Source organism: Oryzias latipes, chromosome 1 (assembly GCF_053564925.1).
Source record: "Oryzias latipes strain Hd-rR chromosome 1, Olatipes_Hd-rR_3.1".
NCBI classification, from domain to species: Eukaryota; Metazoa; Chordata; class Actinopteri; order Beloniformes; family Adrianichthyidae; genus Oryzias; species Oryzias latipes.
In genome coordinates this window covers 1169536-1188209 of record NC_136237.1, presented here as the reverse complement: position 1 = coordinate 1188209, position 18674 = coordinate 1169536, and the positions used below count along the sequence as shown (strand labels likewise).

Below are 18674 nucleotides of genomic sequence, written 5' to 3'. Positions count from 1 at the left end.
AGGTCCTCGAATTCAGCCTAACATCTTTACCACAACCCTATTTTGACATAATGGAACAGGCCTTTCCATCCCGCCCCCGCCGCCATTTTCCATGTTGTTCTGTTTTGGTGAATTCGTTTCATTTTAGTTGAATACAAACGTTTATCTTGTAACATTTGATTAGTAAGATTACCGGAATCTTGGGTTTGGTGGAGAGGAGTTTAATCTCCAGCGTTTTTCCAAGGAGACGCCGTGTTTAGGCAGCCATGTATATCAAACAGGTAAGTCATCCACTGGGTTTTTGTCTCTGCAGTGCTGCTGCTTACTTTCCCTGGTCTGGCAACAAGGCGCAGGGAACACAAAACATCTTTATACTCCCGGTCTGTAGTCTTTAATAATGTAGATATTTATTTTCTTAATCAAGCAAGCCCATTAAATGCACTCAGACGGAACTTTTAGTATTTAAATAGGACTGGACGCCCCCCTTGCCGAAGCTAAGCTAATGCTAATTTTTGTTAGCGCGGAATTGAATCCATGCGTGAATTAAGCCGAACAAAATAACATTGCGCCCACGTTTTTAATGCATATTGTTCCCCTCATACCGTACATAAACTCGCCCTCTGTCTGGAATAGCTCACAAGTTTTAAATGATAGATTTAGCATTAGCCGATGAATCCATCGCTAGCCGATCCCGGCTAGCCGAGGCCTTTTGACGGCATGTATCATACATACTACGGCATATGTGGGTGGTAACTGCTGTGGTCTGGTGCAGGTCATCATTCAGGGGTTCCGAAGTTACCGGGACCAAACTGTTGTTGATCCATTCAGCCCAAAGCACAACGTCATCGGTGAGTCTGTGCTTCATCATGATGAGTTTTGGAACACATGATTTTCCCATGTGAGTATATTTGTCTTTCTCTAAAACATGGTTCTCTCTCTCTCTCTGTTTGATTTTCAGTTGGAAGAAATGGGTCTGGAAAAAGTAACTTTTTCTATGGTATGTGGGCTTCATTTACAAAGTTTAGTTAGTTTAAATCTTTCCATTGTAGCTAAATCCAAACCTTTTTGCCCCCCGCCCTAGCCATCCAGTTCGTCCTCAGTGATGAATTCAGTCATCTGCGGCCTGAACAGCGTCTGGCCCTTCTGCATGTAAGTATGATGTCGAATTTTACCACCAGATGATTTCTGACCAACCTTTTTTTTTGCATGTTAATGGAGTCATTCTTGCTTTGTTTGTTTTCTCTCTCATGGCCGTTCTCCCCGTTGCAGGAAGGAACTGGTCCACGCGTCATATCAGCTTTTGTGGAAATTATTTTTGACAACTCTGATAACCGGCTGCCGGTAGGAAAGCCTTTTCATCCGTTCTATTTCGTTTACATTTTGTATTTTTAAACTTTGGAACTTTTAACATTCCAGTCGATCAGTTTTTGCTTTAAAAGCTGGTTTTCAAAGAAAAAAAAGATTTGTTTTTATGGGCTGTTCAGAGTTTGGTGCAGGTCTGCCTTCAGTCACCAACATTTTTTCTAAATGTAGACATACAGACCTAAAGAAAGTAGAATGTTACCTGTTGATCCAAATATATGATTGATGTATTTTAGTGTTTGTGACACCTGCAGTGAGTAACCATAGAAATATTTAAAAGCAGCACCAAAGTATTTGTCAGTCACAGATTCTGCAAGCTGTCCCACATAAAAATAGACTTTGGATCTGTATCATTCGTCATAGACGCAGTTTAACTGTGTGAGACAGAATAAATAATCCAGGAAACCACATTGTTTAATTTTTACAGATTTTATTTGTACAATGGAGCAGAAAATAAGTATTTGATCAATAACTAAAGTTAACCTCAGTACTTTGGGAAGTAACTTTGCTTTTCCAGGTTTGCATTATTTAACAGCTCACAGGCCTGTTACGTCTGTAAAGTCCCACTCTGATCATCATCTGATCTGTTTTCAAAGCGTTCTCGTGGTCTTTTTATTATGATGATGCATTCTTTAGGCAAAAAACCTCTGTTGTTTTGTACGTCATAGTTTCTGCAGAGCGGCAGGAGTTCATTAGAAATTCACCTCTAAATTGTGGGTGGGACTGTTTGGGTGGAGCACCCCCCCTTCCCTACCTTCCCCATTGCTCAGAGCAGGGAGTTTGTGGCCCCGCCCAGCGTATTTTCTACGTCACAAATACAATCCTTTTACAACTGCATTTCTTCGTCTGCTCCCCGGATTCACAACGATGAGAATAAAAGACTCAGAAATGCAGTTTTAGTCCTAATTTTCTTTATGAATGTCCCCGTCATCAGAAATATACCACAAGAACATTCTAAAAACACCATTTTCATCGCAGTGGGTCTTTAAGAAGCTCTCGTTATTACTCAGATTACTTATTAGAACAATATATAGAAACTTTAAAATACTGGCAACCTGCCTCCACCTGTGGCCCCTTAATGGTCTTATTTATTTGTCTTTATATCTTGTTAATGATGATCATCGCTGATCTTTCATTTTTTAGTGGAACAACTTTCAGAATCGGTTCTGCCACTTACATATTGTTGTACTGCTCCTAACATGAAAGGGATTCACAAACATTAAAGCTGAATTATAGCTTTGTTGATCACAGACCAAGTGAGAATTTTGTCCTTTCAGATTGACAAAGAGGAAGTCTCTCTTCGTCGTGTCATTGGTGCAAAGAAGGACCAATATTTCTTGGACAAGAAGATGGTGACGTGAGTTCTTGCTGAGCTGTGACTGCTTCTGTCCCTGTTATCACAGAGAATGACAAATGTAGGATTAAACGTCTTCCACATGCTGTTGTTGCAGTAAGAACGACGTCATGAACCTTCTGGAAAGCGCCGGTTTCTCTCGCAGTAACCCATACTACATCGTCAAACAGGGAAAGGTGAGAAAGATGTAATAGCAACTTCACAGTTCTTCAATCCAAAATACTCCCCCATGACGTTTCCTGCTCACCAACCCTTTCAGGAACTCTCTGCCATATTAGGGTAGATGGCCTTTTAGTTTCATTTGAAGCCTTTGTCGTTTTCAAAAATGTTACATTTCCATCTTTATCTTTATTTCATAAAGATTAATCAGATGGCCACAGCACCTGACTCCCAGCGGCTGAAGCTCCTGAGAGAAGTGGCGGGAACACGGGTGTATGATGAACGAAAGGAGGAGAGCATTTCTCTCATGAAGGAAACAGGTGAAAGCTTCGTAATGCAGTTCATCAAGACCTAATAAATCCATTAAACATGCTAGAATTCACTTTAGTTTGCACATTCATTTTTCTACATTGGCTAATTTTCTACAGTTTCTACTTCTTTAGTGTCACACTGTAGAAAAAGTTCTGTCTTAAAAAAACCATTGTGTGTTTTCCAGAGGGCAAGCGAGAAAAGATCAATGAGTTGTTGAAGTACATCGAGGAGCGTCTTCACACTCTGGAAGATGAGAAGGAAGAGCTGGCCCAGTACCAGAAGTGGGACAAGATGAGGAGAGCTCTGGAGTACACCATTTACAACCAGGAGCTGAATGAAACCCGCGCCAAACTGGACGAGGTAACCAGAACAGAACACACAAAACCTGGTGAAAGGCGGTTAGGATCAGGAGACAAAAAGCAGTTTCCTCCTCAAAACCGGAGTGTTCCACACATGACAGACAACACAAAGTTTAGATATGTAGATTAGTTTTATTTAGGGTGTTTTTGGTACATCCTCTATACTTTCCATTGTGTTTTTTCCAGTTGTCCAGCAAGAGAGAGACCTGTGGAGACAAATCCAGACAACTGCGGGATGCCCAGCAAGATGCTAGAGACAAAGTGGAGGTATTTAAAAACATTAAAGGGCCGATATCGTGCAAAATCTAATTTTTTGACCTTTTAAGTGTTGTTAATGTTCATTCCTCACTAAAAACAATCCAAAGTGGTATTTTGATCCATTCACACATTTCTGAATGTAGCTTGGTTGGTAAGGTGGGAAGCTACCATGCAGGAAACCAGGGTTCGATTCCCGGAGGGGAATGAGCAATGGTACTGGGGGCAATTACCATATCAATGGCGAACATCACCCAGTGAGGGTCCTTAGGCAAGACCCTTAATGCTACTGCCTCCCGAGCGCAGTTCAGCTGCAGCTCACCGCTCCCCAAGGGGGTGGGTCAAATGCGGAGAAGAAAATAAAAAAATAGCTGCCCTCTGGGCACCAGCCCCTCCCAATCCACAAAAACTAGTGGGTTCTCTCATTGTGACATCACAAAGTGAGGAACCGCCCCCTTCCAGGAAGAGTCTGCACTGCCAGCCCCGCCCCAACAGACACGCCCACTTTCTCAGTGATGAGCTGAACGCTTTTATTTTCTATGAACAATATGAACGTCCATCTTTGCAAAAGTTTAGATGTTGTTTGTTTTTGTGGGAGAAACGTAGACGTGCTGCCAAAGCCGACTTTAGGATGATGTCATGAAATAGGCGGCACCCACAAGGAGAGAAAGGCGGAGCCTCAGAGATCGAGTCGTCTTACCTCCGGGTTTTTAAAAAGCTCAGGAAAATAATATCGAATTAGAAACATACGTTCTTTTGTGTGCCAAAGTTAATATATGATCATAAACACGGATAATGTTTGCTGTAAAAAGCTTTAGAATAGCATGAACAGACCCTTTACAAACAAACTGTACAGCTGTCAGTGCTGCACCTTCAGTCTGTGTTGGTTTGGGTTTGTTGTTCATGCAAATACATTTTAGACTACAGTTGTGTTTCACTAATAAATCTTTTTTCAAAGTGCATACAAATTCATGATTAGAAGAAAAACATTTTCACAAGTTTATTTTGTTAATTTGTTTATGTCCAAATGGAAAATATCCTCTGCAGATGAATTTTGAAGAGATGTAAATGTTTACATCTAACGATGTTTAGCTTATTTCTTACATACCAACTATAGTAGTCAGATTATGAACACATGAATTGCCAGAAGTAAAAAAAGAAAAAGAAAAGAAAACACTAAACATTTCAGTTATACAAAGAAAAGCCCATTCTATGGAACTGGAAATAGACAAACAATTTAAAATGGTTAATGTCCAACAGAGGTTGACTAAGCCTTGGACATCATTTCCACACAGGTTTGATCCCCTTCAACCTCTTCTGTCTGCATTAAAGCAGTGCTGGAACGCCGGCGGCATCAAACCTTTAGGCGCTGCAGCTGAACAGCTGTACAGCTGCATGGGGCTGTTTTGCTGTGTCCAGGGGGCAGTTACAGCTTGAGAGGCTCCCTAAACAAACATGGCTGCGCCAGCATTCTGCAGTGGCAGACACATGACTCTGGTGTGCATCTAGCTGTTCAGCCAGGGCTTCATCCTACAAGATAGAGAAACAAAAATCCCAGCTGCGCCAGAACTGCCCGATGCCTGAAGAACAAGATGGTAAAGATACATAGCTTCCCCACAAACCCCACAGAGCTGGTTTCAAATGAAGAATAAGAGCAGAGAAAACTGCAAGTATCACACATTAATGCAGGATTTTGCAGGAAACATCATTTCTTCAGCAGGAAGACTGTATTCTGTTCAGCTAACCGTTTGGTCCACAATTTCTGTTTGGAACTGGATCTGCTTTGTACAACAAGCCACAACACAGAAATACAAACGGGAAACTTAATGGTGTTCCGAACCTTTGAACAGACTGTGTCATGTTTCTTTATATACAGAGTTTAAGCATTTTGAACATTAATGTTAATGCAGTTGTTTCTGTTCTGCGTGTTGCTTGAGTGGTCCTCAGAAAGCACCTCATTTCTTTTACCTAGGAAACGGAGCGTGTTGTGCGGGAGCTGAAGTCCAAGATCTCTGCCATGAAGGAGGAGCGAGAGCAACTGTCGGCAGAGCGCCAGGAGCAGATCAAGCAGAGGACCAAGCTGGAGCTGAAGGCCAAGGACCTGCAGGACGAGCTGGCAGGCAACAGCGAACAGAGGGTACGGAAGCTTCCCAAGTGCGTCACACTGCACACGTGATGCTGGAGCAGAAACTGTCCAGCATTCCAGGTTGTCCCAAGGCGCGAATGCACACTTGGGCTTGGAATTCACTATATATATGTATATATGTATATATGTATGTATGTATGTATGTACTATACTCAGACACTTGCTGAAGAGCTACATTTTACTGAGACATTTTGTTTTTTCCACACAAACTTTAGCAAACTGTTGAAGAAAACCAACAAAAAGAAAGTGCAACTTGTTTTTACTTTGTTCCCTCCCCAGGACTCTGGCCCCACACGCCTCAGCCACACAGCACAGTAGCTTCAGTCCATGACACTCAGTGATAAGTTCTCTAAATTGCTCTTTCCCGTTCAGAAACGCCTGCTGAAGGAGCGTCAGAAGCTTCTGGAAAAAATCGAAGAGAAGCAAAAGGAGCTGCAGGAGACTGAACCTAAATTCAACATGGTGAAGGAGAAAGAGGAGCGGGGCATTTCCAGGTAAAGATGGGTCAGCCGCTCATCCAGAGGGACACCCCAAGCAGATCAAACTGGTTCAAAGGCCTTTTAGTTTTGAAGAATTGAGTCAAACAAGTGAAGAGTTCTCTGTTGTTCATTCTATTTATGGGTTTTAAAGTGGCAAATGCTCCTGTGAAATTCACAAGGTTTCTGTTTCATAATGGTAAAAGGTTGATGCCTTCCTAAACTGTAACGAACTTCCTGCCCAGACTCGCCCAGGCCACGCAGGAGAGGACCGACCTGTATGCCAAGCAGGGCCGTGGCAGTCAGTTCACCTCCAAGGAGGAGAGAGACAAGTGGATCAAGAAAGAGCTGAAGTCTCTGGACCAGGCCATCAACGATAAAAAGAGGCAGATCGCAGCCATCCACAAAGACCTGGAGGACACAGAGGCTAACAAAGAGAAGAACCTGGAGCAGTACAATGTGAGACTCTTGAAAACTCCTCCAGTGTTCAGAGCTTGATTAATGACTGTGGAATAGGGCTAAAATGGGCGTCATTCAAAAGGCCAGCTTTTTCATGCTTACCTGCACCTGCAGTCAATGGATTATTTTAACCCATTTTCATTCTGTCTTTAGAAACTTGACCAAGATTTAAATGAGGTTAAAACTCGTGTTGAAGAGCTGGACAAGAAGTATTACGAGGTGAAAAACAAGAAAGATGAACTCCAGAGTGAAAGAAAGTAAGGTTTCCTCTAACATTGTGTTTTGTAACGGCTGGTCTCAGTGAGGCTGAGACCTTCTCTCCCGTCTTCTTTGTTCTTCAGAACATTGCTCAGAACCCACCACGAGGCTGTTGTTCTGTTTATTACCAACTGTTTGGTTGTGTGTCACACTGAGGCTTAGTGCAACAATCGGTCTGGCATTTGGTGTCTGTTTGCAGTTTTGATCAATAAATGGCATCAAGGAATGTCCTGAAAAAACACATTTAAAGGATTTTTTGAGCAAATTTACCTTTGATTTCAGATGGATTTCACACATTTGTGTTTAGTTCTAAAAAAGAAATACACACCGTGTTTTTGTTTAGTTACTGTTTGACCATTTAGATTTCAGTGAGAGCATAATAATGGATGCATTGGTAATTGGTTGAATGCTATAAAGTATTCATCCAAATGTTTTCCTGTTTCTCTTTCTTTATTCTAGTGACTTCCTCCACTTTTTGTAGCTTAACTCCTCCTACAATATTTCAGCTATATTATCCATTCAACTTTTCAAATGTTCAACTCTTTCAGCTTTTTCCAGCTATGACTTTTGCTCCTTCAAACCCCTAAACTTTTCCAGATATTCCAGGATTTTTGCCTCCATTGAAATAAATGGGGAATCCTTGGTGCAGAAGCTCGCTGGTTCGATTCCCGATTCTGGCATTTTTCACAGAAATATCTATTTTGTTATTGTGCTGTTTTCACTTTATTTATGGTCAACTTTGATCATTCTTTCTTTATTTTTTTTCTCCAATTATTTTCCTTTTAAGTTTCATTTTCATTCAGCAATACAGCATTCAAACCTGCTTTTTCTTCTGGAAATGCAGCTCCTTCTAGTTTAAAGATGGATATTCATTTCAATACCTTAAAAACTAGAAAGCTGAGTTGCATCTTCAACTCTGGTTTATATATTGTTAACCATAAATGTCTGTACTGACCTCAGTGTGAGATTCTATGCAGTTTTAATAGAAGAGGGTAGCATCTCCCCTCCTCTCTTTAGCTTCCATGCATGATTCATTTTGGACAGAATTCTGATCAAATCCTTTCTTGCCTGTGTTTTTAGATGGGGATATTTTGTTAGTGTCATGGCTGCCGTGCGTCTTTGGTCTTTTTAGTGACCTGATGTAACCGTGTGTGCGCGCTCGTGTCTGTCCAGCTACCTGTGGCGTGAAGAGAATGCGGAGCAGCAGGCCCTGGCAGCCAAACGGGAGGATCTGGAGAAGAAGCAGCAGCTCCTCCGAGCCGCCACTGGCAAGGTCTGTGTCGCCACGCTCCACTGCATAATTATTGACTTAGAATAAGGTAAAGGTGTGGTCAACAGCTCTGCAGGGACATCATCGCTGTGTTTGCTCATGTCAGTTCAGCTTTGGACCTAGTTTCTGCAGTACTTTGAGAGTGAGACTGGACCAAAGAGGATAAATTCTAAGCAAAGAGCCTCACTTTGTAAGTGAGTCCACTTTATGATCACACAAAAGACCCATTTTGTGAGTCACTGGGCTGTCAGGGCAGGCATATCATTCATATGGCCCCCTCCTTGTGATAGCTGGCTAAATTTATATATGACTCACCCTCCCTGCCTCATCTAGACCACTCTTCCGAGTGTATACATCAATCGAATGTCATCTCTGGATAATGTCCTCTGAAGTGAAACGTTTTACCGTCGTTTTTTGTGTCGTTAGCCCGGCTCATCAGGCTTTTTCTGCTCTCTTTGATCTACCTAACCCCATCTTTTAGATTTGCAGCAAATGCTTCATTTTACGGTTCCACAATGTTGACAGCAACAGTTGCTTACATTGTCTGTTGAGGAAAAGGCCTCCCATAAATCAACTACTTTGGCGCACACATGCAGTTTACACAGAACAAAATCATGGAGTGCAGGCAGTAAAAGGAAAAGATTGAGTCATTTTCAACTTGAGTTTTAGGCGTCATATGCTTTGGTTTTGGATCCATCCATTTTCTTAAGCTGCTGAATCCCTTTCGGGGTCACGGGTTGGTTTCAAAGAAGACCTTATTATTATGTTTTCCCCACGCAGGCCATTCTGAACGGCATTGACAGCATCAATAAAGTCCTGGAACACTTTCGGAGGAAGGGCATCAACCAGCATGTCATCAATGGTTACCATGGCATTGTCATGAATAACTTTGAGTGTGAGCCTGCTTTCTACACTTGTGTGGAGGTGACTGCTGGAACAAGGTGATCATTTCTTTTTATTCGGCTGTACTTGTTGCGTTGGCTGTAATTTAACTCTGCAGAAGTATTTTAAAAGCAGCTAACCACCAAACTTTGTGTTCCACTTTAGTCAAGCTAAACAAAGAGTGTTTTGGAGGACCATAAACTGGCAATTTGCTTTCTCACCTTATCTAAACTGAATCTTAAACCTCAGTGGGGATGTAAATAATCTACAATGGAAATATTAAGATTTGTGGGGCATTTCAGAGGGGATTTAAACATTTACAGTAAACACATAGTTGGTGTTTCGATGGATATCAGCTTACATGTCTCTTACTGTTGAGGGCAATGTGGGTCCAAGTGTTCTGCCCAAAGGCACTCTGACTAGAATTTGAACCCATGAGCAATCGTTCGGCAGATGGCTTCTCAACGAAATAGCAGCTTGTTGAATTGAAGGCTGCTTTGTTCAATCTGTGTCCTTGTTTGCATTTTTGTCTGTCTGTGGTGTTTAGATTTAGGGAAACCGCCGTTTTTGGTATTCGTTTGGTTGCTTTGGGACTTCATGGTACATCGGATGTACACAAAAGTGGAGGTCTTGACATCTTTGTCTAAATGAATTTACCGAATTCACGTTAATTTGCTCCTCTGTGTAATGCCAGTGCAGTGTTCCCTCATTCATCGCGAGGGTTACATTCTAGAAATAAACCCTGATGGGGATATAGAACCATTTCCCCTTAAAGGAAAATTCTGTTGGATGTAGACCAAGTGGACCACAGAAGACTTTCTGATGTTACACTAATGTCACCATGGATTCTAGGTGTTTAAGGCTGTAAAACTCCTCACTACACACTTTCTACACTTTTCTCAGACAGACCTGAGCATTTTCCCGCTTTTCTCTCAAAGTTCAAACCTTCATAGGAAAATAAGCCCAGTATTATAGAATGGAAACAAAGATCTGATTGCGATGAGGGTTTATGTAGATTTGGCAAACTGAACCCATTCTGTACAGGAGATATGGCACAGACGAGGTCAGCAGCCAATCAGGATGCAGAACATACCAGGTGCTGTAAAATAAAAAGGTGAAGCGCGATATACTGAGGGAAGACTATATGTGGTAAACTGTAAGGGTTATGACCTTTTTATCTACTACTGTACAGCTGGATTAGATAGACGGTCATTTTTATTTTTGTTGTTGTTTCAGATATCTCTTTACATATAGTGACAACTATAAATAAAAAAGAGATCTCATGCATTTCAGGTTGTTTTACCACATCGTAGAAACAGATGAAGTCAGCACCAAAATACTGATGGAGTTCAACAAAATGAACTTGCCTGGAGAAGTCACGTTCCTTCCACTGAGCAAGCTGGATGTCAGGGACACGGCCTACCCAGAAACCAATGTAAGAACCCTTCAGCAAAGCTTCATTTGGACTTTACCTGGAAGTGGGGATAACTGACTGCTGTGTTGGAACTAGGGTTGTTAGGATCAATCAGTGAATCGATTTATCCAACCAGATCGATCTGTATGAGGCAAGTTGTTAATCAAATCTAATCTGGAAAATACCATCTGGATTGAGGGACGGTAGATTTTTTTACTAAAAGCTATGTGCCTCACAGCCATCAGCACACGTGTGATGTCAGCAAAAACTGACCATCATTCCAGTCCAATGTGTAGACAGACTGTGAATAAAGTCATGTGACCATCCAGTGTCTAGAATGTTCTAAGAATGTTCCCTTTGGATTCTTTGGATGTGGAAAAACAACAGTGGTGAACTTTAGGAAACTAACATGTGAATGGATTTGACATTCATTCTAGTTTACTTGTTGGTTTGGACACAGATTTCATTTAACTTGATGATCTGGAAGAAATCCAAGAATGACAGCATGAAGCCAAATCGACTGTGAAATGTATCATCACCTCAAATTACTACGATATGAACCGAGTCGTCGTTGAAATGAATGGTTGCACCTCTAGTTGGATGCTATAATAATGTTGTGTAGGACTTGGTCGATTCATTGCTTACCTTTAGACCTTAAGGTATAAATGTGTTTTAATCTGAACATTTCTGTTCCTAAAGGATGCCATCCCCATGATCAGCAAGCTGCGCTACAGCCCCAACTTTGACAAGGCCTTCAAGCATGTGTTTGGAAAGACCCTAATTTGTCGCAGCATGGAAGTTTCCACCCAGCTAGCCCGAGCTTTCACCATGGACTGTATCACTCTGGAGGGTGAGCTTTCCGTGCACTTTATTCTTCTCACACATTAATGGATGCTAAAGGCTTCAGTTTTGTCTTGAGATAGAGACCGTTTTTTCAACCGTTTTGCCAATCGTGATTCTGCACGGTCGTGCTTTTGCTTCATTCTTTTTCTTCCTTCCAACCGCTGATCTTTATAACTCTTGTCTTTTTTAACCTCTGCTCTTTGGTGGGCTTCACAGTCCCTCGGTTTTCAATTTGTATGTGAAAACCATCTTGATTCACCTACAAGGGATCTGAGACGTCCATGTTTTAGGCCAGACAGAAAAATACATGTATTTTCTGATTCAGAAGAGCTTTAAAAGCAGATAAACTCTGGTGTGAGGCGAGCAGTCATGTGAAAAAGTGATCTGAAGATGGTTTTATGGCGCTTCTGCTTCTTTACAAATGTGATTTGCCTCTAGGTGATCAGGTCAGCCACCGTGGCGCTCTGACTGGAGGCTACTACGATACGAGAAAGTCTCGCCTAGAGCTCCAGAAAGACATGAGGAAGGCTGAGGAGGAGCTGACTGAGCTGGAAGCCAAGCTGAATGAAAACCTGCGCAGGAACATCGAACATATCCTTTATGAAAGGGCAGTCCGAAGCCCGTTCACACCTAACGAGCATTCACCTGCACTGGTGTGACGTCCACTGCTCTGAGTTACAGTCAGTGTTTGTTTCAGGCAGACCGGCAAACATCTGTGTAGTCATTTTAAATGAAGTTCCTGCTAACTCACAAACCTCTTCTTTAACTTCTAATGGGCTCTGTGCATTCACTAATAATTCTTATAGATTTAGCAACGTTTTTCCTGAGCAGCAAATCATTTCTGTACAAAAGAACCAAAAATGTTCCCTTTTTTACAAATGAACATTTTTACTTGTCAAGAGGTAGAATTGTGCATAACTCTTAGCACTGACTATATGTAGAAAAGCATTACACCGAACATTTGTACTTACTGTAAACATCAATACTTGTACTTCAGTATAGAAGTACCTGGTACTTCAGTACTTACCAAACAAAGGTATAATGAAGAAAACAGTTGCACTCTGTGTTGCTAGGAGGCCTCCGTGATAGACCGCCGTTCTTTGGCTCGTGTTTCCAGCTCGGTTCTCCCGCTTTAACGCTGCGGCACAACTGGATGGTGACGCTGGAGATGCTGCTCATGTTGGACGTGTAGCAAAGCTGCAGACACCTCTTTCATTGTGTTTGACAGCAAACTCCACCCTGCAGATGTGTGTGCCGGGGGCACGTCTTCAGTGTGTGAATGTGTGTGTGCATGGGTGAATGGGACTGTGACTGTAAAGTGCTTTGGGCCTTCGAAAGAAGGTAGAAAGTGCTTTATAAGCATATGCCATTTACCATTTGCTTCAAACATTTGTCTCCACTCCATCAATATCTCCATTGTTCTCAGCATGAGCTAGCAGCTAGCACTAGTTCTGCTGCTCTGGTCCCTGGGGTGGGGCAATTAGTGATTTGGTAATTTCTTGAGGGGAGGGGGGCGTCTGTTTATGTGGCTGTTGGAGCTAAAAGAGCGATGGCAAACGACACACAGAGAAGTACACACTTAATGCACTGAGGAAAACTGCTGTGAAGGTCGTACTCTGCAGTTGGGTTTTATATTGTTGCATACAGACCACCAAACAGTCACATTTGCATATTTGGCTGTAAAATTTAGGCTGTTTTTAACAACAACAAAAAACTTGCTCTGTGTTTTAGGTTTTGGATGACAAGTCCTATTAGTAAAATATAAAGTCTTTAGCTCCAGGTTAGAGAAATGGAATTTGCAGAAAAGGAAAGTTGTCCCAGCGTTTGCGTTTGTGGCGTGTGGCGGTATCTTCCATGGAAGCTCATGAGTATAGAAGGCAGAGCGTCATCACTGGGGTGATTTCTCTCAGCGGAAGCTTTATTTTGAACAGGGATTACATCCACTGGAGTTATGTCGCTGCCTCCAAGCCAGCAGGAAGAAGGCTTAAGCAGGTCAAGAAGGATTAGTGTGTCCTGGGCCATATCTGCCAGAACCATGACTCATTTCAGGACAGCTCCTGAAGGAAAAAACAAGGGGATCAGAGAGGGTTTCATTTGGGTTTCTGCATGTGTGGTGGGGTTTTCTCTTTAACTGAGCGTCAGAGGAAAGAAACCGTTCAACCTGGTTTTCTGTATGTCAATCAGGACGTAGTGATAGAAGGTCTTTTCTAGTCATGTTGAGTCTGACAGAACATTCAGCCCTCTTGCTCACAGGACTCAGCTGTCCTGTTGATAAACGGGCGATTGAGACTATCCTCCCTATTTTCAGCTAATCAGGTTTGACTCTATCCATAACAGTTGTAAGCATTGTTACTGTGAATGACTGGAGATGATTGAAATCACATGTTTTTATTTGTTGTTATTTTGCATCGTGACTCTTCTTAGATGGGATTTATTTGGTCATAATTGCTTTACAGAAGTTGCTTCTGGTCTGCTGGTTTCATTAACATTTAATTAGAAAAACAAGGAGGACAAAAGGAGGCCTTCTGTGTTTTTGCTGCTTGTCACATTTGTGTTGTTAGTGTTTGTTTTGGTCATTATTTTTCCTCTGTGGAGATGGTTTTATTTGTAGGAGTGATGTGGAGAAAGACTTCAGGGACGTGTTTGAGGAGCTGTCTGCTTCACATGACGTAGAGGCTGGAAAAACCAGTAAGCCATTAGAACCATGGAGGCGCATTAAGGGGGAGCTGGTACAGTCACATCCGTCGTTCTCCTTAACCGTTGCTCCACGCATCAACAACGAGATTGACCAGCTGATGAATCAGATGCAGCAGATCGAGACCCAGCAGAGGAAGTTTAAGGCATCCAGAGACAGTATTCTGTCTGAAATGAAGATGCTGAAGGAGAAGAGGCAGCAGTCAGAGAAGACATTTATGCCCAAGGTTGTTTCCTTCATTTATTCTTAGTGAAACTTTTGGTCAACATGCACATTGTTGCTTTGTTTTGTCATGTTCGTGCTACTCATCATTCCTGTCCTTCTGCAGCAACGCAGTCTCCAAAGTCTGGAGGCCAGCCTTCATGCCATGGAGTCCACCAGGGAGTCCTTGAAGGCTGAACTGGGTACAGATCTCCTCTCTCAGCTCAGTCTTGAGGACCAGAGGCGTGTAGACGACCTGAACGATGAGATTCGACAGTTACAACAGGTCTGCAGATGCAACCGTCCACGTCTGTGTCTTACGTTCATTGAAGGTCTTGAGAAAAATGACCACCAGACTTTTTCAGGAACAACCGTCGTGTTTGGCGATGATGGAGAGCCTGCAGTTTTGGGGATTTAGACCGCAGCGCTCTGTGATATAGTAGCCCAGTCTGTGAGCGGCAGACATGGTCTCCAGGGTTCCAGTGGGGTCTCAACAAGTCCTTTAAAAGCTCTAAACTGGCTGTTCAAATTGTTCTGTTTTATGTTGCACTTTGTTCAAACTGAATCCACCGAGAAAGTTACCTCAGCCTACTGGGTTCGCACTCCAGACTCTTTCCCTCCGTAAAATACTGTCTCGCTAACAGGTGCACTAATATTGACTTATGAGCATCAGATATAATGAGGCCGCTTTAGAAAATGCTCATCACTTCACCGACAGTCCAGAGGGGGCGTATTTGAAGCGAGCTGCTCCTCCAGCCAGTACGCCCATGAAACGGGTTCTGTGTGGCCCGAGAAGAACTGGACTTTTAACTGGAACTGGTAGAAACCAGAGAGAAAACAGTGTCTCAGTTTATTGACAGTGGGAGACTGGAGAGGGAATGCTTCCTCAAATTAATGTAGGTTTCTTATTTTTAATGCAGGATTAGTTGACTTTGCGTGTTTTCCCCGTGTACGCGTGGGTTTTCTCCTGGGTCTCCGGCTTCCTCCCGTCCAATAACATGCTTCATAGGTTAATTGGTCACTCCAAATTGTCCAAAGGTGTAAATGTGAGAGTGAATGGGCGTGTGATACGTGTGACCCTGCGACGGACTGGCGATCTGTCCAGGATGTCCCCCGCCTTCGCCCATAAGTGGCCAGGATAGGCTCCAGCAGCCCCATGACCCGAAAGGGACAATGGAAGAAGATGAATGAATGAATGAATAGTTGACTGTGTTTCAACAGCTGCTATCTGGCTCATTGCTGTACAGCTGGATAATCCCAATATTACTCCCCATAATGTCAGATTGGGGTTCGAGGGGCTGAAAGCTAGTGGGAGAGTGTAAACAGAGAGCTCTCAGCAACAGAGAGGGGAAGAGTGGGTGGGGTTTCTCCATCACTACAGTCTCGCCCACAAAAGGAGAGGATAATTTTTGATGAACATCTGCCACTCTGCAGAAACTATGTCCTAGAAACCGACAGGTTTTTAATTCTAGCTGAAAACGGCTTCATCATAATGAAAAGACCCCTGGGAGCGCTTTGAAAATGGATCAAAGTTGACCGGAGTGGGACTTTAGCAATATTGAAACATCTGGGGATTAAACGTTAGCTCCGTAAAGAGCTGCAGTGACCACCTTTGTTGCTCCGTGAAGAGCCGCAGTGACCACGTTTGTTGCTCCGTAAAGAGCCGCAGTGACCACGTTTGTTGCTCTGTGAAGAGCCGCAGTGACCACGTTTGTTGCTCCGTAAAGAGCTGCAGTGACCACCTTTGTTGCTCCGTGAAGAGCCGCAGGGACCACCTTTGTTGCTCCGCAAAGAGCCGCAGTGACCACGTTTGTTGCTCTGTAAAGAGCCGCAGTGACCACGTTTGTTGCTCCGTAAAGAGCCGCAGTGACCACCTTTGTTGCTCCGCAAAGAGCCGCAGGGACCACGTTTGTTGCTCCGTAAAGAGCCGCAGTGACCACCTTTGTTGCTCCGTAAAGAGCCGCAGTGACCACGTTTGTTGCTCCGTAAAGAGCCGCAGGGACCACCTTTGTTGCTCCGTAAAGAGCCGCAGTGACCACGTTTGTTGCTCCGTAAAGAGCCGCAGGGACCACCTTTGTTGCTCCGCAAAGAGCCGCAGTGACCACCTTTGTTGCTCCGCAAAGAGCCGCAGGGACCACCTTTGTTGCTCCGTAAAGAGCCGCAGTGACCACGTTTGTTGCTCCGTAAAGAGCCGCAGGGACCACCTTTGTTGCTCCTTAAAATGCCGCAGTGACCACCTTTGTTGCTCCGCAAAGAGCCGCAGTGACCACGTTTGTTGCTCTGTAAAGAGCCGCAGTGACCACCTTTGTTGCTCCGCAAAGAGCCGCAGGGACCACCTTTGTTGCTCCGTAAAGAGCCGCAGTGACCACCTTTGTTGCTCCGTAAAGAGCCGCAGTGACCACGTTTGTTGCTCCGTAGAGAGCCGCAGGGACCACCTTTGTTGCTCCGTAAAGAGCCGCAGTGACCACGTTTGTTGCTCCGTAAAGAGCCGCAGGGACCACCTTTGTTGCTCCGCAAAGAGCCGCAGTGACCACCTTTGTTGCTCCGTAAAGAGCCGCAGGGACCACCTTTGTTGCTCCGTAAAGAGCCGCAGTGACCACCTTTGTTGCTCCGTAAAGAGCCGCAGTGACCACCTTTGTTGCTCCGTAAAGAGCCGCAGTGACCACCTTTGTTGCTCTGTGAAGAGCCGCAGTGACCACCTTTGTTGCTCCGTAAAGAGCCGCAGTGACCACGTTTGTTGCTCCGTAAAGAGCCGCAGGGACCACCTTTGTTGCTCCGCAAAGAGCCGCAGGGACCACCTTTGTTGCTCCGCAAAGAGCCGCAGGGACCACCTTTGTTGCTCCGTAAAGAGCCGCAGGGACCACCTTTGTTGCTCCGTAAAGAGCCGCAGTGACCACCTTTGTTGCTCCGTAAAGAGCCGCAGTGACCACCTTTGTTGCTCCGTAAAGAGCCGCAGGGACCACCTTTGTTGCTCCGTAAAGAGCCGCAGTGACCACGTTTGTTGCTCCGTAAAGAGCCGCAGGGACCACCTTTGTTGCTCCGTAAAGAGCCGCAGTGACCACGTTTGTTGCTCCGTAAAGAGCCGCAGTGACCATCTTTGTTGCTCCGTAAAGAGCCGCAGGGACCACCTTTGTTGCTCCGTAAAGAGCCGCAGTGACCATCTTTGTTGCTCCGTAAAGAGCCGCAGGGACCACCTTTGTTGCTCCGTAAAGAGCCGCAGGGACCACCTTTGTTGCTCCGTAAAGAGCCGCAGTGACCACGTTTGTTGCTCCGTAAAGAGCCGCAGGGACCACCTTTGTTGCTCCGTAAAGAGCCGCAGTGACCACCTTTGTTGCTCCGTAAAGAGCCGCAGTGACCACCTTTGTTGCTCCGTGAAGAGCCGCAGTGACCACGTTTGTTGCTCCGTAAATAGCCGCAGTGACCACCTTTGTTGCTCCGTAAAGAGCCGCAGTGACCACCTTTGTTGCTCCGTGAAGAGCCGCAGTGACCACGTTTGTTGCTCCGTAAAGAGCCGCAGGGACCACCTTTGTTGCTCCGTAAAGAGCCGCAGGGACCACCTTTGTTGCTCCGTAAAGAGCCGCAGTGACCACCTTTGTTGCTCCGCAAAGAGCCGCAGGGACCACGTTTGTTGCTCCGTAAAGAGCCGCAGGGACCACCTTTGTTGCTCCGTAAAGAGCCGCAGTGACCACCTTTGTTGCTCCGTAAAGAGCCGCAGTGACCACCTTTGTTGCTCCGTAAAGAGCCGCAGTGACCACCTTTGTTGCTCTGTGAAGAGCCGCAGTGACCACCTTTGTTGCTCCGTAAAGAGCCGCAGTGACCACCTTTGTTGCTCCGTAAAGAGCCGCAGGGACCACCTTTGTTGCTCCGTAAAGAGCCGCAGTGACCACGTTTGTTGCTCCGTAAAGAGCCGCAGGGACCACCTTTGTTGCTCCGTAAAGAGCCGCAGTGACCACCTTTGTTGCTCCGTAAAGAGCCGCAGTGACCACCTTTGTTGCTCCGTGAAGAGCCGCAGTGACCACGTTTGTTGCTCCGTAAATAGCCGCAGTGACCACCTTTGTTGCTCCGTAGTCATTTTTTCCCTGCAGTGCCTTTGGGTTTTGTGAGTTTTTTACTGATCTTCCTCACATGTTCAGTCTTGTCTTTGAGCGATGTGTTTTATGTTTTTCGTTACCTGCTCTCTACAGGTTGAAACTTGATGACGGCAGTTCCAGACAAAATCAGTGCAACCCAGTTACTTGATAACATCCTCC

General features: G+C 44.4%; 1 protein-coding gene across 1 annotated transcript in view; it reads left to right on the top strand.

The window, feature by feature from the left end:
• Positions 1–18674, top strand: part of smc3 (structural maintenance of chromosomes 3) — a 32143-nt gene continuing 13469 nt past the window's right edge. Inside the window, exons 1-21 of the mRNA XM_004066330.5 lie at positions 1–260; positions 752–827; positions 938–976; positions 1061–1128; positions 1249–1320; positions 2619–2698; positions 2793–2871; positions 3057–3174; positions 3351–3526; positions 3712–3792; positions 5753–5917; positions 6299–6420; positions 6648–6861; positions 7015–7118; positions 8293–8392; positions 9170–9330; positions 10565–10706; positions 11385–11535; positions 11967–12119; positions 14298–14449; positions 14552–14710. Of these exons, the coding sequence (XP_004066378.1) occupies positions 246–260; positions 752–827; positions 938–976; positions 1061–1128; positions 1249–1320; positions 2619–2698; positions 2793–2871; positions 3057–3174; positions 3351–3526; positions 3712–3792; positions 5753–5917; positions 6299–6420; positions 6648–6861; positions 7015–7118; positions 8293–8392; positions 9170–9330; positions 10565–10706; positions 11385–11535; positions 11967–12119; positions 14298–14449; positions 14552–14710 (2427 nt within the window). The 5' untranslated portion in view covers positions 1–245. The remainder of the gene's footprint in view (positions 261–751; positions 828–937; positions 977–1060; positions 1129–1248; positions 1321–2618; positions 2699–2792; positions 2872–3056; positions 3175–3350; positions 3527–3711; positions 3793–5752; positions 5918–6298; positions 6421–6647; positions 6862–7014; positions 7119–8292; positions 8393–9169; positions 9331–10564; positions 10707–11384; positions 11536–11966; positions 12120–14297; positions 14450–14551; positions 14711–18674) is intronic.